Source organism: Carassius auratus, chromosome 9, assembly GCF_003368295.1.
Source record: "Carassius auratus strain Wakin chromosome 9, ASM336829v1, whole genome shotgun sequence".
NCBI lineage: Eukaryota > Metazoa > Chordata > Actinopteri > Cypriniformes > Cyprinidae > Carassius > Carassius auratus.
The window spans coordinates 13,354,138-13,379,571 of record NC_039251.1 but is presented as its reverse complement, the minus strand read 5'-3'; the positions used below and the strand labels follow the sequence as shown (position 1 = coordinate 13,379,571).

General features: G+C 36.7%; 3 protein-coding genes and 1 pseudogene across 13 annotated transcripts in view; 3 read left to right on the top strand and 1 right to left on the bottom strand.

The window, feature by feature from the left end:
• LOC113108412 (peripheral plasma membrane protein CASK) overlaps positions 1-25,434 on the bottom strand; it is a 153,596-nt gene that overhangs the window by 23,938 nt on the left and 104,224 nt on the right. For 7 of the 11 annotated variants that reach the window (XM_026271538.1, XM_026271542.1, XM_026271533.1 and 4 more), the window contains exons 6-12: positions 9,583-9,685; positions 8,960-9,135; positions 8,272-8,394; positions 7,979-8,062; positions 7,713-7,812; positions 5,300-5,317; positions 5,048-5,169 (exon numbers count right to left, since the gene is read on the bottom strand). In XM_026271538.1, coding sequence (XP_026127323.1) covers positions 5,048-5,169; positions 5,300-5,317; positions 7,713-7,812; positions 7,979-8,062; positions 8,272-8,394; positions 8,960-9,135; positions 9,583-9,685 — 726 coding nt within the window. The remainder of the gene's footprint in view (positions 1-5,047; positions 5,170-5,299; positions 5,318-7,712; positions 7,813-7,978; positions 8,063-8,271; positions 8,395-8,959; positions 9,136-9,582; positions 9,686-25,434) is intronic. The other 4 variants (XM_026271544.1, XM_026271541.1, XM_026271534.1 and 1 more) reach the window with 1 other exon arrangement.
• LOC113108417 (probable G-protein coupled receptor 34) lies at positions 10,022-11,596 on the top strand (annotated as a pseudogene).
• On the top strand, positions 12,375-18,062 carry LOC113108416 (cysteinyl leukotriene receptor 2). Its single transcript, XM_026271546.1, has 2 exons — positions 12,375-12,685; positions 16,206-18,062. The coding sequence occupies exons 1-2, from the start codon at positions 12,621-12,623 to the stop codon at positions 17,236-17,238; spliced, it is 1,098 nt and encodes a 365-aa protein (XP_026127331.1). The 5' UTR covers positions 12,375-12,620; the 3' UTR covers positions 17,239-18,062.
• LOC113108415 (probable G-protein coupled receptor 82) lies at positions 18,123-20,832 on the top strand. Its single transcript, XM_026271545.1, has 2 exons — positions 18,123-18,620; positions 19,401-20,832. Exon 2 carries the CDS (start codon positions 19,404-19,406, stop codon positions 20,529-20,531), a length of 1,128 nt encoding a protein of 375 aa, XP_026127330.1. The 5' UTR covers positions 18,123-18,620; positions 19,401-19,403; the 3' UTR covers positions 20,532-20,832.

The following is a 25,434-nucleotide window of genomic DNA, read 5'->3' as shown; positions in this document are numbered from 1 at the left end:
TAACAGTGTTCTTTTGTTTAGAGCATATGTACAGACATCACAACTGAACAGGTAGGTTATAGTTTCTCCTGCAAAACATTTATCATAAAAAAGGCATGCATAATTAAATACATTTCATTCAGTGATGAGGAATACAGTTCTCAACTGTTTTAATCAACTCATTAACAAATGTTTTCCAGTTTTCTGCAGGTGCTTTCTTCTCGACATCATTCAGCTGTACCGTTTTATTTGAATATTAATGATCTTGCAAACCACATCCCTAACATGTGGTTCTTCAGAAGACGAAACATACCATATTCACACATCTATAAAATATGTATGGTGCACTATTTGTGAGTGTGGCACACAGGGTATCAGTTCTTCTCATATATTAATCTGCATTTCATAACATGTCACAAACAGAACAGAAATTTCATGGTAACATGAAGCGAAAAATTGCTACACCTCCCAGCAACAAGGAACACGCTTTCTAAAGAACGTGTCTGGCTAAGAAAATACCCAAGGTTACTCACCAGAAAAAACTAAGTTAAACTCCAGATAAAGTTGGTCCTGATAGGATCTCAACCCCTCTGTCCTGTTTCATAAAGGTAGAGTTACACGCAGAGCTTGAATGGAGAGGATGGCAAAGTCTGGAGCAGCTCTTCTGATAGACAGATACTGCTGGAGCCGCAACAGTGAAAATGCATCTAGGCTGACAATAGGTTACATTGTTTCCCTCCCTATTCAGGATAGGAGTTGAGTTCTCAATGGGACAACGTGCATTCACAGCCTCCTGGTGATAATCTTACCCATAGAGCACTGGCATAAGGGGCGTGCTCTCCTCTCGGCTTTCCTCTGGCCTGTGGCTATGGAGACAAGCCCTATCATCCACACTGAATTGTACCGAGCTGTACGCCTCTCTATAGAGGCCTTGGTACACACACGCACAAACATAGAGAAAGTGGGGAGAATCCACAGCTGCACTTATTCACACAGACAAAAAACGCTTTACGCCATAATACAGAAAGACTCATGCTATGTGCGACACGCATTGAAAGATGCAATGAATGAACATAGATCAATGATTGAAGGTCTATTTAGCTCTCAAATAAACAAAAAACAAAACAAAAAAGATGCCACTAAAAAATGCATAAATAAAAAATCAGCTGTGGTACTAAAAAAACATTTAGCTATGGCTAAATACGGCAAAGTTAACTATGGCTAATTACTTCAAGTACAATAAGTGAACTTATTTCCTTTTCTGTGTGCAATACGCATCAGAATGTCTGTGAATGGTCCAAGGCTGAGACTAGGTTTTTGCCCATTTATCAAAAGCAGAAAATAAAGAAGAAAAATTCTTATACATCATTCTTCTGACAAGTTCGAAGTCAGATAATCAAAGCAAGAGTGGAGGGGCTAAGAAGAGAATTAATTTACCATGGTTAAATCAAACCTGTAAAAATGTATTAAAGATTAGAGATGTACTGCTTAAACAATATCTGAAATCTGGTTTGTCCACTGACAGGGAAAAATTCACACATGCACGTAATAAAGTTACACAAACTTTAAGAAAAGTTAAAGCAGACTTTTTTGTCTCCATTATAGAAAATACAAGAGGTAATGGGAAAAAAAACATGGCACATTTTAAATAAATTATTAGGTAAACATAATAAAAAAGGAAATTAAAACCATTGAGTTAGCCGTGGATAATGCCCTGATTAGAGATCCTACGATCGTGGCAAACACTTTTAATAATTATTTTATAAACAGTATATCTGAAATAACAAGGTCCTTTGTTCCTTCTAATATTTTACCTCGACTATTAAATGAAGATCAGCCCATCTTTCAGATACAAAACATAACAGAGGCAGAGGTAATAAAGATCATTGCTGTGCTCAAGAACTCCAAAGCTATGGATGTCCATGGTATTGACAATAAAGTTTTTCCTGGTTTCTCCCAAGGTTTTTTTCTCCATTCTGTCACCGATGGAGTTTCGGTTCCTTGCCGCTGTCGCCTCTGGCTTGCTTAGTTGGGGTCACTTCATCTACAGCGATATCATTGACTTGATTACAAATAAAAACAGACACTATTTCAACTGAACAGAGATGACATAACTGAATTCAATGATGAACTGCCTTTAACTATCATTTTGCATTATTGAGACACTGTTTTCCAAATGAATGTTGTTCAGTGCTTTGGCGCAATGTATTTTGTTTAAAGCACTATATAAATAAAGGTGATTGATTGATTGATTGAACGTTTTAAAAACTCATAACGATGCCTTGATACAACCTATTACTCTTATGGTTAATCAATCAATTAATCAAAGGGCAACTTGGAAAGAGGCCATTATTACACCCATCTTTAAATCAGGAGCAAAAACACAGGTCGCCAACTACCGGCCAATTAGCATCCTGCCAATAATTTCTAAAGTGGCTGAAAAGTGGATAGCAAAACAACTTATTGAACATCTGGATAAAGGTTTTACCCCACTGCATCGTATGCAGTTCGGTTTCTGGCCCAATCATTCCACTGAGTCAACGAATTGCTTTCTGATTGAACAGATCAAGTATTTATTGGATAAGAGTCCTTGTGTAGGAGCTGTATTTTTAGACCTTAAAAAGGCTTTTGATACAGTCAACCATCAAGTACTGCTGACCAGACTCACACATTTTAACTTTTCTACAGATGCTATATCATAGTTTCAATCATATTTATCAAACAGAACAAAATGTGTTAATATAGATGGGGTTAAATCTCCTTCCATTAGCAATCATGTTGGAGTTCCGCAGGGCTCAATTCTCGGACCTCTATTGTTCTCAATGTACATTAATGATCTTCCAGCTGCTTGTCCTGACTGTAATGTCCAGATGTATGCGGATGACGATGTGATTTTTATACATGGCAAAGATGAAAAGATAATAGCTACAAACCTTTGAACTAACTAAAGTTCAAAACTGGCTAAATCAAATTCGTCTTACTCTTAATACTAAAAAGACCGTTGTGATGATGTTTACAAAAAAAAAACCTGTGAAGCCAAATGTTTTAAAAACTGACTGCAATATAATCATGGAACAATTACCAACAAGAAGTAGATCTTCTGTGTTTTTGGGAGGGAGGGAATTGGAGCTGGTAGCCCAGTGCAAGTATCTTGGGGTTATACTAGATTCAAACCTCACTTTCAAAAAACACATACAAAAGGAATCTAATACCATAAAATGTAATCTACAAAATTACAAACAAATCAGATCTTACATTACAACCGAGGCTGGTAAATCATATCTATATTGTATGATTTTTTTCTCATATTGAATACTGCTTCACAGTTTGGTCTTTTGCTGGAGTTATTGCATTAAAACCCATTGTTCAACTATATAAAAAAGCAGTTAAGATATTTGACAGGAAACCACAGTCGTTTCACCTTTGTCTAATTCTTGAGAAGCATCAACTACTAAATTTTGAAAATCTAAATTTTTTTTTAAATAGCTGTCTTATTTATAAATCTATGAATGTAATCGCCCCACCACCCCTGGGCGATTTTATCAAAAAGAGAAATAGTGAGATGAAGACTAGATCATTTACCTGGGGGGGACTGTGAAGTACTATTTAGAAAATCTTTGTTTGCACAAAATGTCCTCTCTATTAAAGGCTGCACAAATTGGAATTTGAATTGGAAACTGTGAAGCAGAGAGAGCCCCACTTTTGTTTCATTTAAGAAACATCTTAAAAGATGGCTGAATAATAATCAAAAATGTAATCATTAAGTATGCAGGTAAAATTTGAGGAACTTTTATTGGTAGGAACAGGTAGGAACTTTTATTGTTTATTTAGCTATATATGTATATTTGTTGAAATGTATATTGTCTGTTTGTTTTTGGTTTGTATTTGTTTATGTCTGGGACTACGGATGGAAATTAGCATTGTGCTAAATCCGGCTTATTTACGTTCATGAATATGCACTGTCCCATTTAAATAAATAAATTGAAAATTGAAAAGATTTAACAGCATCTTAACACATCAGTTTCTGAGGTTTAAAAGGGTTTTGAACTGAGAAATCTAAATTCCCTTGACATGTAAGAGCGGGTCATTGTACTATAAAAACAACTCATTACCTTGTTAGTCTAAAATTTCTAATGTTAAAGCCAATCTGCCAAGGATGTGGATTGTGCCACTTTATGACGTAATAGTGTGGTTAAATACCGCATCCGCAGAAGAGTATGAAGTAGCTGTTTAGCCCTGCACATCAATTTGTGCATGTAGTGTAAATAGTTCAAAATAAAAGACACTAAAGATGACTCTGAAGACCAGAAGCTGTGCAGTGTCAAGTTGTGGAAAAACACAGTCTTTGCATTGCCTTCCTTCTGAACCCAGTGGAGGGAAAGAGTGGATAAACTTAATTTCAATGAAGATCCAGACCACCTCAGTAAGAACTTGGTCCTCTGTTTGCTTCATTTTACCACAGATTAGTTTACAAACAAGGCATAATTTGATTTTCAAAAAGATTGAAACTAAAAGACAATGCTGGATCTGACAGTAATGTCCACAACATATAACTTGTGATTTTTTAATTACGTTGTCACTACTGCTTTGTCTGTTAAACAGGATGTAAGCTGTCAAACAAACACAACCGTTAGCCAATCACAGCAGTGGGTGTTTACTTCCGAGTCTACAATCTGCCACACCGATTCAAACAGAGCGTTCTGATGAGGGGGATTAAAAACAGGACAGAAAATAGCTTTTTACTTCTAAATTATGTTTTGATAAGATTATAAGATGTTAACCTCAGAGAACAGTACAAAATAAGAAAAGGCAGTTAATGACCCCTTTAATGAAGGAAGAATTGTCTGGTTATGTATAAGGTGTTCCTGTGGCTCTGTGGTAGAACACTGCGTAAGCAGCGTAAAAGGTTGTGGGTTCCAACACAAATACTGATATATATATATATATATATATATATATATATATATATATATATATATATATATATATATATATATATATATAGTAAGTCGCTTAATAAGTTGCGGTAAAAACGTCTGATAAATGTACATGTGAGTGTGCCTCTTACATCAAGCAATGTGTGCAGGTGATGGTCCTGGAAGACGCTGTGTAGAAAGTCCAGGTCTTTCTCACTGCAGTCTGTCAGCGCATGGATTTCCTCCAAACTGTCTAGCACTTGTGACACAGCCCCTTTACAAGTACACACAAACACAATTGACCACACACTGTGACCTTTAAATACTCAGGAAAAGCATTCACTTGATTTGAAAGAGGCAGGCAAACACTAAAAGTCGGTACGGGGACAGAGGGTGACACCTACTTTCTGCTGCTAGTAGTCCTGCAGGGTGGCCGGCAAAGAAACAAGCAACAAGCATAATTTAACAAAACAGAGATGATTGTGATGTGAATAGAGATCTGATTCAACCACACTCTTAAAACAATCAGAGGAGTTTGTGTAGATCTACTCACAAATGATATTTCAAGTACACTATCAAAAACAGGTACAAAACTGTGTCTGGGGCGGTACCCTGTCATATGGCACTTTAAGGTACTAATATGTAGCAGTTAGGGGTAAATAAGGTACAAAGATGTTTCTTATAGCTTTTGGGTACCACCCCAGTGACAGCTTTGTACCTTTTTTCTGAAAGTGTATACCTTAAAGGATAAAGTAGGGAAACTTTTTATAAAAAATTGTGATTCATTAAAAGCTGTTTAGCAGAGGTGGGGACAAGTCACACATGGTAAAGTCCAAGCAAGTCTCAAGTCTTAATCATCAAGTCTTGAGTCAAGTCTCACGTCACAGTTGAGATAAATCAAGCAAGTCAAGTCAAGCGTTCACCCTAAGCAAGTCAAGGCGAATCCTGATAAGTTTCAAGTCAAGTCAGTACTAAAATAAATAGAGGTAAATTTTGTTCAATACATATTTATTTTTGCACAGAAAATATATACTTGTATACAATTATTATGTATTTTATTCATTATACATTTACTATATATGAATCATACGCATATTTGTGCTACATTAATATCTGATATATAATACAATTAAATTGCATTGTTTACACAATCCAGTCGTCTAATTCAATTTAATTGAAACAGTCTAAAATGTGTTGCATTTACAGAAAATAAGGTTTGCCAAGACAATGACACTAAACTGTGAACTATAGTGTCTGTTCGATTGAACCAGTTCACCAAATCGAACTGAATTGTTTTAAACGGTTTGCGTCTCCAATACGCATTAATACACAAATGACTTAAGCTGTTAACTTTTTTTAATGTGGCTGACACTCCCTCTGAGTTAAAACAAACCAATATCCCGGAGTAATTCATTTACTCAAACAGTACACTGACTGAACTGCTGTGAAGAGAGAACTGAAGATGAACACCGAGTCGAGCCAGATAACGAACGAACGAACGATTGACTCGTTCTCAAGTCAAGATCCGGTAGCATCGGTTTTCGGATCACCAGTACACTGAACCAAGAACTGTTTCCTTCGGACACGTCCAGCATTAAAATTCAGCTCATGCCACTGTTATAGCTAAATTCCCCAAAACATCTATTTATGAGACGTATCAGTAATGATAATGGTCACATTTCTAATAAGTAATAAAACATATGCAACCAAGGCCAAATTATGACAAACATAAAAGATTAATTCATTAACGTACATTAGTAATCGTTATAGATCTTAATGAAACTAACTATAAAGAGATTACTTTAATATTACCTTTCTTTGGTTCTTGAAATGTCAAATGAAATTTGATGCTGTTGTGTTGGATATTCTTGCTTTGCATATTTGCATCTGGGAAATCATTTTTTATCGGAACGGTCCACTTCAAAGTCCTATTTCCTATTCGACTCATGTCTACCATGTTTGACGCGGTTTGAATTTTGCAGCGTTAAAGAAACAGATTCTGATTAGTGGTGCTGATGTCACAATATATGTATATTTTTTTATTGTTAATTTTATTGCTGATTGTTTATTGTACATCCAAGTCATTGTCAAGTTTCATGTAACTTGTTCTCATGTCAAAGTCAAGTCAAGTCATTTTCATACTTGAGTCACAATTTTCAACTTGCTTGATTAGAGTCAAGTCATGTGACTCGAGCCCACCACCTCTGCTGTTTAGTGTTGTGGAAAAAAAAGAATGTTACCACAGATGTTAAGAGAAATAAACAGGAAACGTGAACCAGATTTTAAACCAAACCATTGATGGTTTGTTTGAGAGTATGTGCAATGTACAGGTCTATTTAAACAAGACACACACAAAAAATGTCCTCTGCGATAGCTGCTCAAAAATAAATCATTCTTTCACTTTTTAAGAAAAACAGAATGGTGGTTGCCTATGCAGAGCTCCCCAGCATGATAAGAGGGTGTTGTGGGTAGCTGCCAGGGCATTGATAAGCAGTTCCTAGGGCATCTGCTCAGTGCTTCAAGTCAAAAGAGCCCACACTTAATTTTAATGATGTTCTCACTTATGTTACTCTCTCATTGCAATTGTATGTGAATTGTTTTGTCTATTTATTGGCCTGCAGCGAGATGAAATATTGAGACCAGTTTTTTTTTATCCCTAAATTGAGGGCTTTACTGACTGTGATGCTACTCTTAGCATGCTACTAACAAGCTTTATCTTTTTCTCTGTCAGAAAGATAACATCAAAGTAACCAAAACACTGTCATAAAAGCATCTCTTCAGGAAGACGGCGTGGGTGGCAGCTGATCTCTGTAGTACCTGATGAAGTAGGGTCCTCAGAGAAGTCTGGCAGTTCTTCAGGAGGGTCGCCATAGAAAGAGTTGAACTTGTGACTAGACACTGCGGCAAGCACTGCACCCTGTCAAACCATAGATATTGATCATCTAATGTGCTTTAATTTCCTGTGGCTGCCCTAATTTTTGTTTATGCGGTCCTTAGTTTACACGGCAGAACATTCACATGAATCGTGCATGAGAGCAGCTGCTAAAGCAATATGCAGAGACTGTAAAGAGCTGATGCCTCACTTTGAGTTTCCTTCTGGCATTGAACTTCCTCAGCTGCTCGACTGTCTCAGGAAGGTGGATCTTGTAGGCATAGCGGTCTCTCTCCTGAAATGAAATGCACACTTAAATGGTGCTAATTCGTCTCATTAAGGAATTACATCTCAAGTCAATACAATTCTCAAAAATGGTTTAAATGATAACAGTAATATAAATAATAATAATAATAATACTTGCTTCAAAATTAAATGTTTGTAATCATTTTATTTCACAATCAGATTAATGCATGAACAATGTTTCTTGAATGCTGTTGATACCTTGAGCCAGGGGTGGTTGAGAGCTTCATATACTGTGATCCTCTCTGCAGGGTCCAGCATCAGCATACGGCGCACCAGGTCTTTGGCACTCTCTGAGATTTGGCCCCACTGCCGAGGATTCATCTGTACAGCAAATGCATCATAAACGGACAAACCCAGTTCTTCTGATAGCACTCTTCCAACAAAATGATTCTGGCACCAGCACCGATGCCCAGAACCTGTCAACGCTTCCATTGACAATGATGACACTTAGTATTAATGACTTAAAAAACCAACAGTCTTAGCTGTCATTCTTTGTGCAAGTTAGAGAACTGGAACCAACCAAGTTGTTTTGAATAGTTTAAGTGGTGAGATTATAATCTGATGTTAATAGTTCCTGTTTCGAGATCAGGTAAGTGTTCAGTAAATTTTTCGCGCCCTAAAATGTCTTTATTCAGTTTAGACAAATGAAAAGGAGCCAAATAGGACACCGGCTCTGATGCACTGGTGAGAAAGGGATCGACCAAATGCTGAAAAATTAGTTTTTGAAAGTGATTTATGTGTATTAAGTTGCTGTTTTATCTCAGACCTTACACAAATCAGTATATGTTGCAGCATTCACTTCACTTCAGCCAATTTTTGAAGGCCTTGAGGATAGTCCCAGCATGTCTTTATTTAATATTAACAGACTTTGCTATAAAACTTCTACCTTATATTTTCCTTTTATGATTGCTTCAAACAGACGCTCCCGGGTGCCATAGAAGGGCAGGCAGCCACTCAGGAGGATGAACAGGATGACTCCGCATCCCCAAACATCCACAGGTTTCCCATAGGGTTCTCTTTTCACCACTTCAGGGGCCATGAAGTGTGGAGTGCCCACTCGGCCTGCAACACAGACGACGTAAGCATCCACTCAAATACATACAAAAGAGCCGTCACTGATACAAGGTTTGAACAATTAAGCACAAGAGAGCCCATAAATCAGACCAAAGTCATTGCCTGAATGATTTAAAATTCATGACTCATTTTGTGAAGTGATACAGAGTGACAGTTATGTCCAATGCATAAAAAAGGAACTGTATGGATAATTAGATTTTGTGATACAAATGAAACATTATGCTGAAGAGTTTCAGTTCTTCAAGCCAAAACAAATGAAAATACGTAATTTCCTATATAAAGTCTGTGCTTCAATAACATACTTTTACTACATACGCAACTTGTTGCCTAGAAGTTTCTGTATGCATGCACTAAAGCCCTTAGCATGCAGTGCAGGCGCACAGGAAATGTCCATGTTTTACAGGTTTAACCTATAACAGGGGGTTTTCCAAGTACCTCCAGCCACTAATCCGGACTCTCCCAGCTGTATAGCCACACCAAAGCCACCAAGTTTCACCGGAGCAGAATTTTCCTTTGATGCCAGCAACACACAATGTGGCTGCAAAAAACAAACATACAAAGACATGTTACTGTGCTGCACAGACCACACTATAATTGAAAATAGAAGTCAAGAAAAAAGAAACATAAACATACATACTGTATGTGTGTGTGTGTGTCTAAACAACATTAAACCTTATAATGAGAGAACATGACTGATGTTCAATTATCAAAGCTCAACAAGTGGAGTGTCATCCATGAGTGAAACATTTATAAAAAAAAAAAAAAAAAAAAAAAAAGATAATATAATGATGTTTAAATATTTATATAAAATGATTGTTTTAATTGTTTAACAGCCCTCCTCAGTCTGTTTGGGTGATCACGTAAAGTAAGGAGGAGTTAAAATTTGGTTTTGAGGCATGCACTACCCCCTTTAAAAGCGCCTGCACACTTTGTTTTAATGCTTGCTGATGCACAGCTGTGCTTTGACGCAAGAGTTTAGAGGAACTAAAAAAGGAAGCGCTTAAAAAGGAAGCTTACAAAGAGAGATCTGAATTGAGATTAGACAGAAACATTCAAAAGGAAACACAGATAAGTTCTCTAATGGACAGAATTCACAAGGTAAGTCACTCTCCAGTTACCTATAGTGTACACTCTGTTGCATTTCATCACATTCTTTTGAAAATACCATAATGACATCTGTCTTTTTTTTTCTTCTTCTATGGTTTATACACATGCAAAAACAAAAAAAACTATACTCAATTTCTCCCCATCACATAGACAACCACCATGTCTAATATTACCGAGAGAAAATGTATAACGGACAACAGCAGCTTGCAGGCCCCGCTGGCTTTTTTCTATGCACTCTTCTTCGTGTTCGGGTTGTCTGGGAACCTGCTGGCTCTCTGGGTGTTTCTGCGAGTACATCCGAAGAAAAACTCCGTTCGCATCTTCCTCATTAACCTGGCTCTGGCTGACTTGCTCCTCGTGATCTGCCTGCCTTTCCGAGTGGTTTACCATTCCAACAATGACCAGTGGGTGCTGCCGCCATTACTGTGCAGGGTGGTGGGCATTATCTTTTACGTGAACATGTACATTAGTATAGTCTTACTGGGCCTCATTAGTGTAGATCGCTATCTGAAGTTCCAGAGGTCGTCCTGTAGGAAGGTGTTCCTGCACAGCCGATGGAGCGTGCTTCTCTGCAGTGTCATCTGGGCTGTGGCGTCCGTTTGTGGCACTTGCCTATTTTTTTTTAATCCAGGGGGTGATAATTCAACCCAGTGCTTCCAATACAAAACACTGCATGAATACAAATGGAAAGCCTATTTCAACTTTGCCATCGTGGGTATGTTTTGGCTGATCTACATTGCGTTGGTAATCTCCTACGCAAAGATTGGAATGAACCTCCTAACAACCTCCAAAAACAAACCGAATTTCCCAAATGCTGCCAAGTACAACAAAACAGCATGGAAGTCCTTCTTTGTGCTTTTCCTCTTCACTATATGTTTTGTGCCCTACCACTTGGCAAGGATTTTCTATATCATGTCACAGATAGCAAAAGACCCCCGTTGCGATTCGATACGTGCGTTGGATAAAACCAATGAAGTAGTTCTGCTACTGTCTGCCTTTAATAGCTGTCTGGATCCAGTCATGTACTTTTTGTTCTGTAGTTCTATTCGCAAAGTGTTGCTGAAGTTCATCTGTAACAGCTTCTGTCAGCAAAATGTCAAAGGACTGATCAGTTCTATTGAAACTCCACAAGAGCTGCCAAATGCCAGTGCAGTTGTGCCTATGACAAACGCTCAGGATTTCAAACTATAAAAAAACAACAGATAAAGTGATGCTATAAATGTTCTGAAAACATATAAGTCATCTATAAATGTACAGCAAATATTTTTTATTTTGCAAGAATGTGAATATTTACATGTGTACGGCATTCATCAGAAACACTACCTTTTTTAAATAAAAGTTACATTGCATTATGAATTAAAATTTTAAATTAAAATTAATTTTTTTTTTAAACTATCACTAACCAATATTAATGAATGCAGTTAAATAATTGTTAAGGCATCAAATAATGTTAGCAAACTGAAGCTTACTGTAAAGGGTTAGTTAACAACAATCCATTTAATCTACGGAGTCGTAGCTGTTTGGATTGCTTCTATACATAATATAGCAAATAAAATAAGCATGTAATTTATTCATGATATGTTGTGGTTCAAGAGTATGTGTTTATGATCAGTGGGCTCTAAATTGCTCACATGAATACATGCTTATTTCTTTCTGTCCTTTTCTAAGAACAAACACATATTCTATGTGCTGCAACCATGGCTGGGATCATTTGTAATGAACTAAATCCACTGTATATACTGTGTAAATATAGAAGGACCCTATTAATCTTATACAAGAACTGTAACAGCAATTCAACTGATACAATGTCATACACACAGACACCATACCATGAGAAAATCAAATGGGTTTAACAAGCAGAAAGAGCAGCACAGGGCTTTGGGTGCCCCCTAGTGGTAAAACACCTCATTCACATGAGCAGGGCACAATAAAAGAGAAAGAGAGTGAGAGTGAGAGAGACAGCGAGAGAGAGAGAGGGGTTGGGGGGTTGGGGGGGGGGGGGCTCTACTTATAAGTGGCTTAATATTAAATGGAAAAAACAAGTGATCATTTAAAATGCTTACTCACTGAAAAACATTAAATGCATACACTAAGATTAATATTTTTATGTCAGTTTTATTATAGCTGTATATTAATTAATTAATTATTAGTTCATTAATTATGCAAAATTGATTGAAAGGAAACAAATGCCTGGTGCAAACTGTGCCACTGAAATTAATGTTTTCAGGATGTGGTAAGAAGTGAAGATACACTGTTCCTATGTGAAGCACACGCCCCACCCACAAACAGCTCACACAGGCAAGTTTCTGCAAGTGAAACGTCATGAACATGACTTTCAGAAGACGACGAGTAAAGGAACCAGCATCATGTCTGTGCAAGGGGACTTCACAAACCATTCCACGGAAATCAATAGTACAGGCGGTAATCAAAGGTACACTGATTTGCATCTTACATTTTCTTACTGGAGGTGTTAAGACTATAATAATGATAATTTTTGTTCTGCAGCATATGCTTTATAATCATGTGGATTGGTAGGTTAGCTTGTGTGTTTCCAGCCAATATAATTTTTGGGTATTGACCAGTAAGAGTAATAACCTTACAGCACATTTACAACAATTATTGAAGTGTTTAGAATTCAATGGCTGACGTTTCTTGTATTGATAAAGGAGGACTAAAACAATTGACATCTGTTTCTATATCGGCCAGCTGCTTCAGAGATGAGGAGGGAGGAATCAGTTTCTTACTCTTCTGTCCAAAACAGTGGTTTGATAATGTTCAGGTCACTTTTAGAAGTGTTTGATTAGTTTGATCAACTGCACTCTTTAATGGGTTCAAGCTGAATATTGGGGTTTGCTGTGGTAGTTCTGTGTCATTTGAATACACTCCTTTATTAGTGCTTGATGTCTATCATTCACTTTTAGTTTTCATCCACTATTCTTTTTCACTGATTCAATCTTGCCATGCTTTGTGTCCACATCATAATCATAGAGGCTATTATTCTTAATACACCATACTATCGGGCTGTTAAGGTTACATCAGTTTTGATAAAGATTCTTTGATGAACGTCCAAAATAACAGCATTTATTTGAAACAGAAATGTTCTTTAAAACTATAAAAGTCTTTACTGTCATTTCCTTCAATTTACTGCATACTTGCTTCATAAAAGTCTTTTTTTCTTCTTACCCAAAATATTTTTTTGAATTAAGTATGTTTTACAATAAGATTAATAAGCAAAAACTGGTTTTAACATTGTGAAGACAGAAGTAATAAAGAAAGAAATGTTTCTTGAGCACCAAATCAGCATCTTAGAATGATTTCTGAAGGATCATGTGATGCTAAGGACTGGAGTAATGACTGCTAAAAAAATCAGCTTTTTATTTACATTTTTAAAGGGCTGTTAAAGTAAAAAAAAAATCATGATACTTTAACAAGTTAAAAATAACAATAATGCATCTTTTTTTTTGACCACCTTTGGCTAGCATTACACTTGACTATATGAACATGCCATCAAGCATGATAAGAAAAAAAAAAAGGGAAAAAAAAGAGAAGTTAAATAGGTACTCTCTCTGAACATGTGGCATCCGGCACACACACACACACACACACACACACACACACACACACACACACAGAAAGCTCCATCAGACAGCCACCAGTAAACACACTGAGAACTTCTGTAGGTTGAATACGAATTAATTTACATACAATTTATAGTTAATGCACATACAATTTAGTTTATGTGAAGTAGGGCTGCAACAACTAATCGATAAAATCATTAAATCTCATTATCAATTAGTCGGGTCTGCCCACAGTGCACGTACAACTGCAGCCGGTCGCATCAAATTACAGCACTGAATAATGCATTTCTTTGGACAAAATGCATCTACAAATATTGGAAGAATTAGAATGAGCTCCTGCAGGAAAAGTAATGGATCCAAGCTGCCCAAAACATGATAAATCTTTATTTTAAGCTTCAAGCTGATGCATAAGCATAATGGCTTCCCTGTCAGGTGCTTTTACAGATATGTGTGTGTCCTTGGCGTAAAACAGTTAACAGTCATAACCTTATCTGTAAATGTCACAAATTCACTCAAGCCTTTTTGCATAAAGGTGTAACGCCCCTTTCCAGAAACGCTAGCTTCATCTTTCAAAATAAATGTGAAGACTGTTAATAATGTCCTTTGTTTAACCATGAGTTCAAGCCCAAAAGAGGAACAGAGTCACGTGACAGAAACAGTGATGAAGCTCCTATGTGTTTGCAGTACATAAGCCACGGTCGGTTAAGACAGTTGACTCCACTGTATGACCCTCTCTCTCTCTCTCTCACACACACACACACACACACACACACACACGTACATGTGCAAACACACATCCGCATTTGAACAGTCAGTAACAAATACTTAAACTAAAAAACAAAATATACTTACAGTAGCTGATTCAGAAGCACCAGATTATTGTTGCAAAGTCAGAATTATCTCCTCTCCCAGATTCAACAGTTTGTCCATAAAATGCGTTGCTGTTCTGTTGTAAGTAATCTTAAAGATTCCTAAATGCATCTACTTTCAGAAGGCCAAATAAAGTGCTTCTGCTTTCACCCTAGAGATACACCGCATCTCCCTGACAATGGCTGCTTCAACACTAACTGCGGTTACTGAAACCATGCCTTCTTTCTTTGCGTGAACATTTTGGTGGCATTACACACATTTTTCCACATAGTGATGTAGATATGTGGGGGCGTGTTTAAACAAGGTGTTTGACTTTGATAAAGAATATCTCTTTGGATCTGAGTCTTTGCAACTTTACAGATCTTCTTCATGCACCAAGAGCTTCTAACACTCCAAAGTGAAAGGAAATCCTGAAATCCCCTTTAAATCTTTACTGAAAAGAGCGCCAGTGCAGCAGCAGCAAGCGTTAAACAGAACACATAGAGGTGAGGGAGACAATATTCAGTGCAAAAACATTCATTTTGCTGAAATACATGTCGTTTAACATTTATTTAGGTTTAAATGTCAACATGTAGTGTGATTAATTTATGAGAGTAGGAACTGTGAAGGAACAGAAGCATGTAATTGTCTGACTATAAATAAAAGACGTTTTTACAGGGAATGACAGTAAAAGGAGACTGACTGTGATCAAAGTGCATGTGCCGTTATCAAAGGCAAAGGAGGCCATTTTTGTTATTATGTGAACATTTTTTGAATAATCTTTTTTTGACAAAATCCGAAAATATTTGTGTTTTCTCTTATGACAGGTGGTCTAATAAATTAAGCACTCTGTGTTTTCATAGCATTCAGTTGGCACATTTGTTTTTAAGGACATTGGGCAGAATGTGGAATAGCGTGTTTTTGTAAGTAAAATAAAAATAAAAGAAATAGGGGTTTTAAACCGATTAATCAGAAAAAATAATTGACCAACTAATCGATTATCAAAATAATTGTTAGTTGCAGCCCTAATGTGAAGATTGTTTTAAGCTAATTTAAAATAGTTTTTACATTTTTAAAAGCCTATTAAATGCTAAAAATAATGGCTTTAAATTATACTGTAATGTTGAATGACTATAATTAATGGCTAAAATTGAGGGGAAAATGCATTTATTAGAGACAATCATACCGTTCATAATGATACTTCATTAATAATAAGCTACTTAGTAAAAAGATGCCATTAAACACATTTAAAAATCATTGTATACAAAAACTGTATTTAGTGTGTGTGTGTACAGTAGAAAAATCCATTACATCCATAAGAATGTCCCCCCCCCAAAAAAATTATTGAATGTGTGTGTACAGAATAAAAACCATTACATTTAGTGTGTGTGTCATATATATGCAGACTGTTGAGTAAGATTAAACTGAAGAGTAAGAGTCGGGATAAAAATAAGCTTATTTCTATTCAAAGATGAGAAGTTGCAAGTTTCTTGTTTTCATTTCCTTCTTTCTGTATTTCTTTAGCACATGCACAATAAAGCCTGAAGCAAGCCATGAAACCATCTTGCCTTGGCTCTATCTGGCTTTGGCTGTCATGGGCCTTCCAACCAATGGAATAGTCTTGGTGGATCTTTGGAGATCAGAGAGGACCCCCACTAACATCTTCACTTTGAACATAATCATGTCAGACCTGCTGATGGGCTGCAGTTTTTTCTTCAGAATAGCCTACTACAAAGAAAATACCAACTGGTTATCTGGAACTCCAGCCTGCAATGCATTCGAGCTGATCATTTTCTCTTGCTTCTACATAAACCTCTATTGCAACATGTGTTTCCTTTTGTGGACCAGCATTAATCGGTATACCACAGTGGTTAAACCAGGCCACGCCATATTTCAGATCTTTAAACATACACGCTCTTGTTGGATCCTCTGCTTTTCTACCTGGTTGGTTGTCATCACAGTTGTGTATGCTAGCATGGGGGTCAAACTGAGCCTACAAGTTCATGGAACCTGCTTTGACCAAGTTGTCAATAGTTACAGTGTCTATAAAGATCAGTTCAATACTATCCACAGCTTAGGTGTGTCAACATTTTTCTTCATTTTGTGCTTAATGCTGGTCAGCTATAGCCTGCTGGTCTTCCATCTGCAGAAGATAAGGGGAGGAAGTTTAGTCGGCACTGGATTTGGGCCCGGAGGGGGTCTGAAGGTTCGCAGGAAGATCCTGGCCTCGGTCATAATATTTGTACTCTGCTTCCTACCCTACCATGTGCAAAGGATCATCTTATTAACATCAGAGCATAAAAAATGTCAGGAAGAGTTTAAGATTAAAACGTGCACCATCTTCTTTGCAGCTCTGAGCTGTTGCCTGCATCCCGTCCTTCAGCTGGTGTTTCGTTTGCGGTGCTGTCGAGCCAATCGCAACCACAGAGTCAAACCCAAAACTGAGATCTCCAAGACCCTGGACACACCTCACATACATACTATAAATATCACAGAACACGCTGAAGAAACTAAGAAAAATGAAACTGAATTAAGCCACCAGCAACCAACATCATAGTTTTGAGAAAGTAGCAAAAAAACCTGCATTTCCTGTGTGATGCATGCAGCAATGCTTACCTCATGCGAACCTTGGATAACTGTGTTTTGCTGCTATTACTGTTTGGCAGAAGCAAAACTTTGTAAAACCTGTTTACATGGTAGTGCGCTACCTCAGCATACTAACATACCTTTTACAAAGTATATTTTTCTGTATTAATGACAACTAAACTTATTTTAGTAAGGCTTTGCATGTTCTGCTATCTGCTTTTGTATTTATTAATTTATAGTATTAAATATCGCAGGCACACAATTTGCACAGTGAAATTGCATTCATTAAAATTCTATGTTGTTCACAGACACCATTTTGCCCAAAGTAGGTTGTCTACATTTTCTCCAGAGACATCACCTACATTTGAAATGTTCAGCCGCACAAACTCACCACTTTCTGGAACTTTTTTATTTGGTTATCTTTCTAGGGTATATAACAGAGTTATAAAGGTTGATCCTGTCATTGCAGTGTTTGGTGTGGTTTTGCCAGAAGAGGGCCTTACCAAATAACGAGTGGTATCCCTCATCAAGATGATGTCTGATTTTACAACACTGGAAGTCTGAGGCTTTTATTATGCGTGTCATGGATTTGGGAAAGACTTTGCATTTGGAAGGAAAAGAAAGAGCATGTCTTTTTGAGTATCTGGGAATCATTTACATTTACTATGTGATGGGTTTATCCCTTGAATGTCTTGGTGCAGTACAGTTGTTATTGTTGTTTTGTTTTCAATGTCACTGACATGTTAACTAGTAACCACGCAGAGCTGCAATAAATGTTTGTTTTGCAAAAAAAATTAAAATAATAATATATAATTTATATATATATATATATATATATATAATATATAAGGGGAAAGAACAGCTATGGAATCCGCATTCAGGTATTGTTGTGTGCTAAACTTACAACAAATTATACTTCATAAAATTGATGTTTCAGCGTGATTCTTGCATTTGTTTTGTATAGTACTTCAACTGCAATGTGTCAATCCCACCACAAGAGATCGTGGGGAGACCATTAAAAACCTTGACATGTATCCTAGCAATACAGTCAGGGGACAGACCAGTTTACAATAGTTTTCCTGCATGTGCCAATTATTTAAAAATCTACTAAAATTTGTTTAAGCTATGTTGAGAAGCAATGGTTAAATAACAAAAAGCACCCTTTACAGTCTCACAGCAGTTGTGCTATCAAAGGCAAGTGCTTCTGTGAAAGGAACCTTGCAAAAGAGAACTGAGCGAACATCTCTCATGCTCTGACCGTCACTTCCGTTAGACAGCCAGTCTAGGGAGGTGCTCCAAAGAAAAGCATTTTACAGATGCCTGTGACACACATCAGTGACTGCATTTAGAGAGGTAAGTCTATTACATGAATATATTATGCATTGTCATCTTCCTCTTATATTGCTTCACAAATTAGACATTCAAAATTAAAACCAAAACACTGTAAAATGTTTCAACTGCTTTAATTTTCTTTCTATTTATAAATCTATTTATGTTAGAAACTGTGAATATTTAACAACATCAGATATTTTTGAGATTCATTTGTACCATCTCCACCCATACGAAAACTGAAAAGTAAATTAAAGAACATTTTAAAGTAAAATATTTTTTTTTATGAAAAGTCCACATATCTTTAACTTTACATATCATATATAAGGATAATAATAGGAAAAAGACTAAAGAAAACAAATATGCAACACCTATTTTTTGTTGTTTTGCTGATGTGGTTGCTGTGAAATGTTGTATAAACTCTACTACTATGTAATATAGCTACAGAATATCTGCCAACATTATATAAAGCTAGATATCTTTCCTTTTCAAAATAACTTAATGTTATTTGTGTTCAATTTTAAATGTAAAATCTCCTGAGATATCATCCAGAGATTATTGTGAGAGTGGTTTAGCAGCTTCTGCATTTGGGTTAAACTATTTACAGGAATGCAAGCAATATACAAAGTTACTTCTCTAAATAAAAGAGAAAGAAACTCAGGTTTTCATTAGAAGGCCATAATCACTCACTGTGTGTACTAACAGTAACCCCTTAGTTTTAAGTAAAATCTTTACAAAAAAAAAATTTTTTTGTCCTTAATTTTTTTACAGTAACATAACCTTTTAAATTGTTTCATTCCTCAGCTAATGGAAATCTCTTTTTCTGCGAGCTCAATGGCAAACGATTCACATCCTGAATCTCACCTGTGCCAAACATCCACTACAAGTGTAGTTCTGCCCATTATCTACACCATTATGTCAATCACTGGTCTGCCAGGGAATGCTATCTCTCTCTGGGTGTTCATACGCAAAATTACCACCAAAACATCCACTCACATCTACCTGATAAATCTAGGGATCTCAAACTTGCTGCTCTGCCTCACCATGCCATTCCAGGCCACATACTACTCACTTGGGACCAAATGGCACCGGCAAGACACCATGTGCCAAATGGCAATAAGTGGTCTAACTCCAGTGATCCACATCAACATCTGCATTGGTGTGATGATATTGAGCTGTGTGGCACTCAGTCGCTTTGCCTCGCTGATTCAACACTCTCATGCTGACCGCCCAAGCCGATGGCTCAACGTTTTACCAGGTGCCTTCCTTTGCCGAAAACGACATGCCAAACTGGCCTATGTGCTGTGCATGGTCACCTGGGCCACTGTAACCATAGGGGTAACATCCTTTGTGGTGCTGTACTCGATCAGGGAGGCTAGGAGTGTGGATGACAGCGACAGAAATGAAGCGTGTTACAGTGTAGCAGTGGAGGTTGGCAGGGAAGGATCTCGTGCCTTTGCTTTAGTGGCCATTTCACTGTTCTTTGTCTTCTTCCTGCTGGTCTTATGCGCTTACATGGCAGTAATCAGACACATCTGGAGGTCTAGGAGAAGCGCGGTCATCTCAAACAGCCAGCGAGTCTATGCAAGAGTGTTTCGGAATATTGTTGTCATTATAGTGGTGCTGGTGGTCTGCCTCCTGCCGCATCACATCTACAAAGCCATCTTTGTTCATATCGTCAGTGAGCATACTTGGTCTGCATCACCTCCAGAAGACGCTTGCCATCCACTGTCCATGTACGTGGAGGTGAAGAGCATCCTGCTCTGTTTAGCAACTCTACGATGTAGCACAGACCCCATCATGTACTTCCTGCTGGACAAGACATTTCGTAATCATGTGCTTAGCCTGCTGAGAACACGCGTCAGCGCAAATGACAGTCAGTCATCAAAGTCTAACATGGGACAGTTATCTCAGGCAACAAGTGCATGCCTTTAGACATTACTTGAGAGGAAACTGTACACAGACACAAAAAAGTCTCATTGTGAGCGATATTCCCTAACAGATAAATGTTAAGAAGAAACGGGAGAAACTTCCTGAACAGAGCTAAATAAATGGGCATCTCTTTTCTGCCTGTCCATTGTTCTTCAGTATAGACTTGAAGTGGTGAGAACTCTTTCGTAAAATGATGCAGTGCTAAGAAATGCTTTATAAAATATGTGGAGTGGTACACAGTGGAACTCAATGTAAACAAGCTTTTTGCAAGTCCCTATAAAGTAACCAGATGTTTTAAAAAGCAGCTACAAGTCAGACTGATGCTTCCATTCTCACACCACTTTTTTGCTGGAGTACTTTGTGTAATTTTAAATAGAGCGTTAAGCCAAAAACTCATTCTCATATGTTGCTACTTCTGTAACACAACAACAACAAAAAAGCCATAAACATTTGGAATAACATTTATTTTTCAAATTTTTTTTTTTTGTGAAACTATACCTTTGATGTGATTTTTGATGACTCATTTTTTACTTTTAATAACTAGATTAATTTCATGTTGTTTATAACATGTTATTGTTAACCCATTTGTGCCCACAATTTTCAAATGGTTTCATGCATATTGTCATGTTAATGGTGTCCTATCTGAACATGTTCTGCATTTATTTTCCCAAGGTTTTAGTTTATTTTCTTGAAAATCATATTTGAATGTGCGGCAATTATAGTTGCCAGTGGGAAATATGTTGTATTCACCCCTTCAATATAAAATTTGAATAGGAGAAGAGCATTTGGCATCTAACTCAAGATAACTTTTCAACAGATCAATCTTTATTCATAAACAAATTAATTATGCATAAAAGACGAAGAACATTCAATGCAAACCCCCCAAAAAGTTGTTTCTAGCTTATAATCTCTTGAATATGAAAACACAATGAATCCATTTGTCTTAAAATGGTGGAACACAGTGCAGAACAAAGTGCAGCCATTAAGTTGACCCAACAGGGTATTGTGAATCAAAAACTTAATTAAAAATAAATTAATAAAAATAAATAGGATTAAGAAAATATTACATCTATATAATAAAAAGGGTATACCTGAAAGAAAATTATGCATTCAAACTGTTTGGTTACCAACATTCTGCAAAACATCTTCTTTTGTGCTCAACAGAAGAAGGAAACTCTATGAAACTATGAATAGGCACATATTGATTAGGTCAAATTGATTAAACTTAAAATATATGATTATTTAAATAAGTATCATTTGTAGGCTACACCCATGATTGTTGGTTTATTTACAGGGGTGCACATAAGTGGTCTGCAGTTCCACATGCACGACCAAAATAAGAAATGCGTTATATGAATAGGTTCTTACAGTGCATTTGCGTACCGACATGGTTGACAGCTTTTAATACACAATTAATTAACACAACCATTTTAGATCACAAACTGTAAGTTGGTTTCATTTTCAATCTGAAAGAATAAATCTAGGCTATGCCATCAGCAGGAGCGCTAAATGCGGAAGCGTGTATACTTACTTGCCAAAATAAAATAAAAGCCTGCTGATTTTAAGTTTGAATATGATGAAAACGCTTTTTTATTTATTTATTTTTAGACGCTTTTATCCAAAGCAACTTAAAAATGGGGAATACATAAAGTGATTCTCCTTAAAGAGGCAAACAAAGAAAGTAATAGTAAATATTAGCATTTTATTTTAAGTTAATTAAGTTTACTATAAAATTAATTTATTTGTATTTAATACTAGGACAGCCTTTTATTTTTTATCAATATTAATCACACACTATTATTGTGTGATAGGAAGAAAGTGAATACCTTATTTTTATCTTGAAATCCTTTATTTGGTTGTTTACTTGCATGTTATTGAGAAATATAACATGGGTAACATCTAGAAAAATACTTACAAAAGGAAAATGACAACTACAAACTGCAAACTGCTATTTGTCGGTGGGCTTAAATGGGTTTAAAGGGTCTTGCAGTGCTGCTTGTTTCTTCCATTTTTGTTACATTACATTTACCCCCTTTCCTGTTTCTATTTGAATGCTGGCTACTGTGGTAAATGTGATGAACTTTCCATTACTGTACTTTAGTTGCATCGTTTTTTCCTGTATACAGAATGAGGCGGCCGCCTCTGCAAAATTTTGTGTTGCCACTGGTTGATGACAAAACTCAGACAGGCAGTCAAGTGCAAGCATCACTTAATTGCTTCTATTATAGCCTTAAGTTCATATTTGGAAAAATACAGATATTTTATACAAGTTTACTTGATATTTCTTTACACAGAATCATAATTTCTATTATTTTTCCACTGATTAACACGATATGATGAACTTAACTCCTATTACGCAATCCTATCTCTTTATGCATGATGACACACGGTTCCATTTACTACACACACACACACACACACACACACACACACACTGAAGTGCGCGCAACGCTCATTAAATAAAACATTTAATTCTTATTTTAAGAATTATGGAACTGGTATGCACTGAACCGAATCAGAACGTAGATTTCAGTGTCTCATTTCGGTGCCTCTTAAATACCTGAGTGATCTATTGAAATATTTGTCCTGGTTCTCCAAAATGTACACAAGAAGCATGGGCTTCGCTAGCCTTTTTTAGCTGGGCTATAGCATTTAACTCCATAAACTTTACACAAATTTGCGATCGCCTCATAGTTATTCCACTTAAATGTCATATGAAAACGGCAGCAGACCGGTCTCCTCCCCATCTTTCAGCACACTCTTCAATCCACAGACCACGGTGGAGCAGTGCGAGCGGACTCAAACATAAACAGAGGACACATGGTTTGTGTTTATCTACAGATTGTTAGAATATCTGTATCTGTGCAGTTCTTTGTCATAAATACAGTACACAAAAGGTCACGAGGGAGCAACCAGTTTCTCGTCTACTGTAAAGATTTCACTCCGTTCACCGCTCATAATAACCACAGCTGTTTCCTCCAGCAACAATCGAGCCCATAACACATATGAACGCATACTTTAATTACACTTATTTCAATATACTTAATCTAATTATACGTACTTTATACATACACTACTGTGGGTTACAGTATTACAGTCTTAGTCTTAGGCAATCTGTTGTCAGACTGCTTGTGCATTCAACAATCTCACTAGATTAATATTAAAAATGTATGGCAAAATGAATGTTTGGAAATGTAAACTGATATTTTCTTCTGACATACTAAAGCAAATGATATAAATAACTCGCTTAAAATCCTATTTTGGGGTGAAAATACTAATGTGCCTACAAACGAAATTGTTGCTACTTTATAAAGAATTTCCATGCGGTCATTCACAGAACTGATTAAAGACAGTGACGGACAGCACTCATCCGAACTAAATATCAGAGTTATTATCAGAGATACAGTAGAAACATTATGTGTGGTTTTGTAATTATTAGCCTCAAAATTCACTCAAGTAATTTTGACGGAACAAGATTTTATACTGCTGCGGCATGGTGTGGTGAGCTGGAAACTGCTTACGTCACCTGCCACCGCTTATGTCACTTGCCACTTGATATTAATTCCTTCTTGGCTTTACAAATAAAAAGACAAAATAATAACAAGGTGGCAGAGCAAACTTATCCATAGTGGTTCTCACGTAGTCCTTCTCTTAAAGACTGATCACTTAACTTCTTGACAATGTAGAAGGACTATTTGAGAACCACTATGGATGATAATTTCGCTCTGCCGCCATTTATTATTTTCACTATAACGTGATGCATGCAAAATATATAGTTTTGACCTTTACAAAGTCTCCATCCACAAACAGATGTAACTCGTCTGCAGATATAAGGTAATTCATTGCATTTTAACAAGTAAACTAAATGGCCTATATATGTGCAATATTTTAAATGAGCCCTCACTAGCTGAATTTAATGCCAAAGTTATGTCAGAATGCATCTCATTCTTGTTTCTGTGGCGGTGCGTCGGTATCGTCATGTGCCGCGTGGTTTGTAGAGCTGTATATGAATATCCAAATATATGAACTCACTTGTTTTGAATACTTTATATTTAACGTGTTCGTTTATGTAGTGTTAAACTGTTGGACTTTAAAAGAAATATACTATTGGTTTTCACTGTTGACTGATTTTGCAGAACTTTTAGACCAGTGGTTCCCAACCTTTTTCAACTCGCGGCCCACACAACCAAACACATATGTTTGCGCGGCCCACTTCAAAAAAATTAACTGACCCCCCTATTGTTGGGTTAATAACTTAGTACTCAGAAGCTAGATTTTAAACTTATTAAAATAATAAGTTATTGAATAAACTAGGGCTGTGCGATATGGACAAAAAAAAAAAAAACTATCACGATTTTTTTGATCAATTTTGCAATTGTGCTTTTACAGTCATAAATGCATTCAGGATTAGTTTGAAACATATTTCCAAAAGAAAACCAATCAGAGCTTTATCAAAAAGTTGTAACATCTCTAGAACAGACATAAGTCAAAATTATCACTATAGTGAAGATGTAAAAAAATGTATAGACTTGTGGCAAAATAAAAAAATCTAAAAAAAATCCTGTATACAGGGACTTTTTTTTCTTTTTTGCCATGCATTGTTCATAGAGCTCATTAATTGTAGCGGTGCCTCAGGTGTTTGCAGTGTGTATACAGTATGTGTATGCGGTCAGCAGTGAGAGCGCATAAATATAACGCGAAAGCACATTAAAATAATGCACGAGTGCGAATCTCTCTGTTCGCAGCAGATTTCCTTTGCTCTGTCACAAAACCGGTCGTGCTTGCTCAGATACACGCTGCTTTGCGAGGAGAGAGTGTGCACACTTAAAACGTGTCTCCTCTCACTTAAACTGCATCCTGTTCACTAACAAATTCACTCTATGCTCATGTGTTAGACATGAATTAT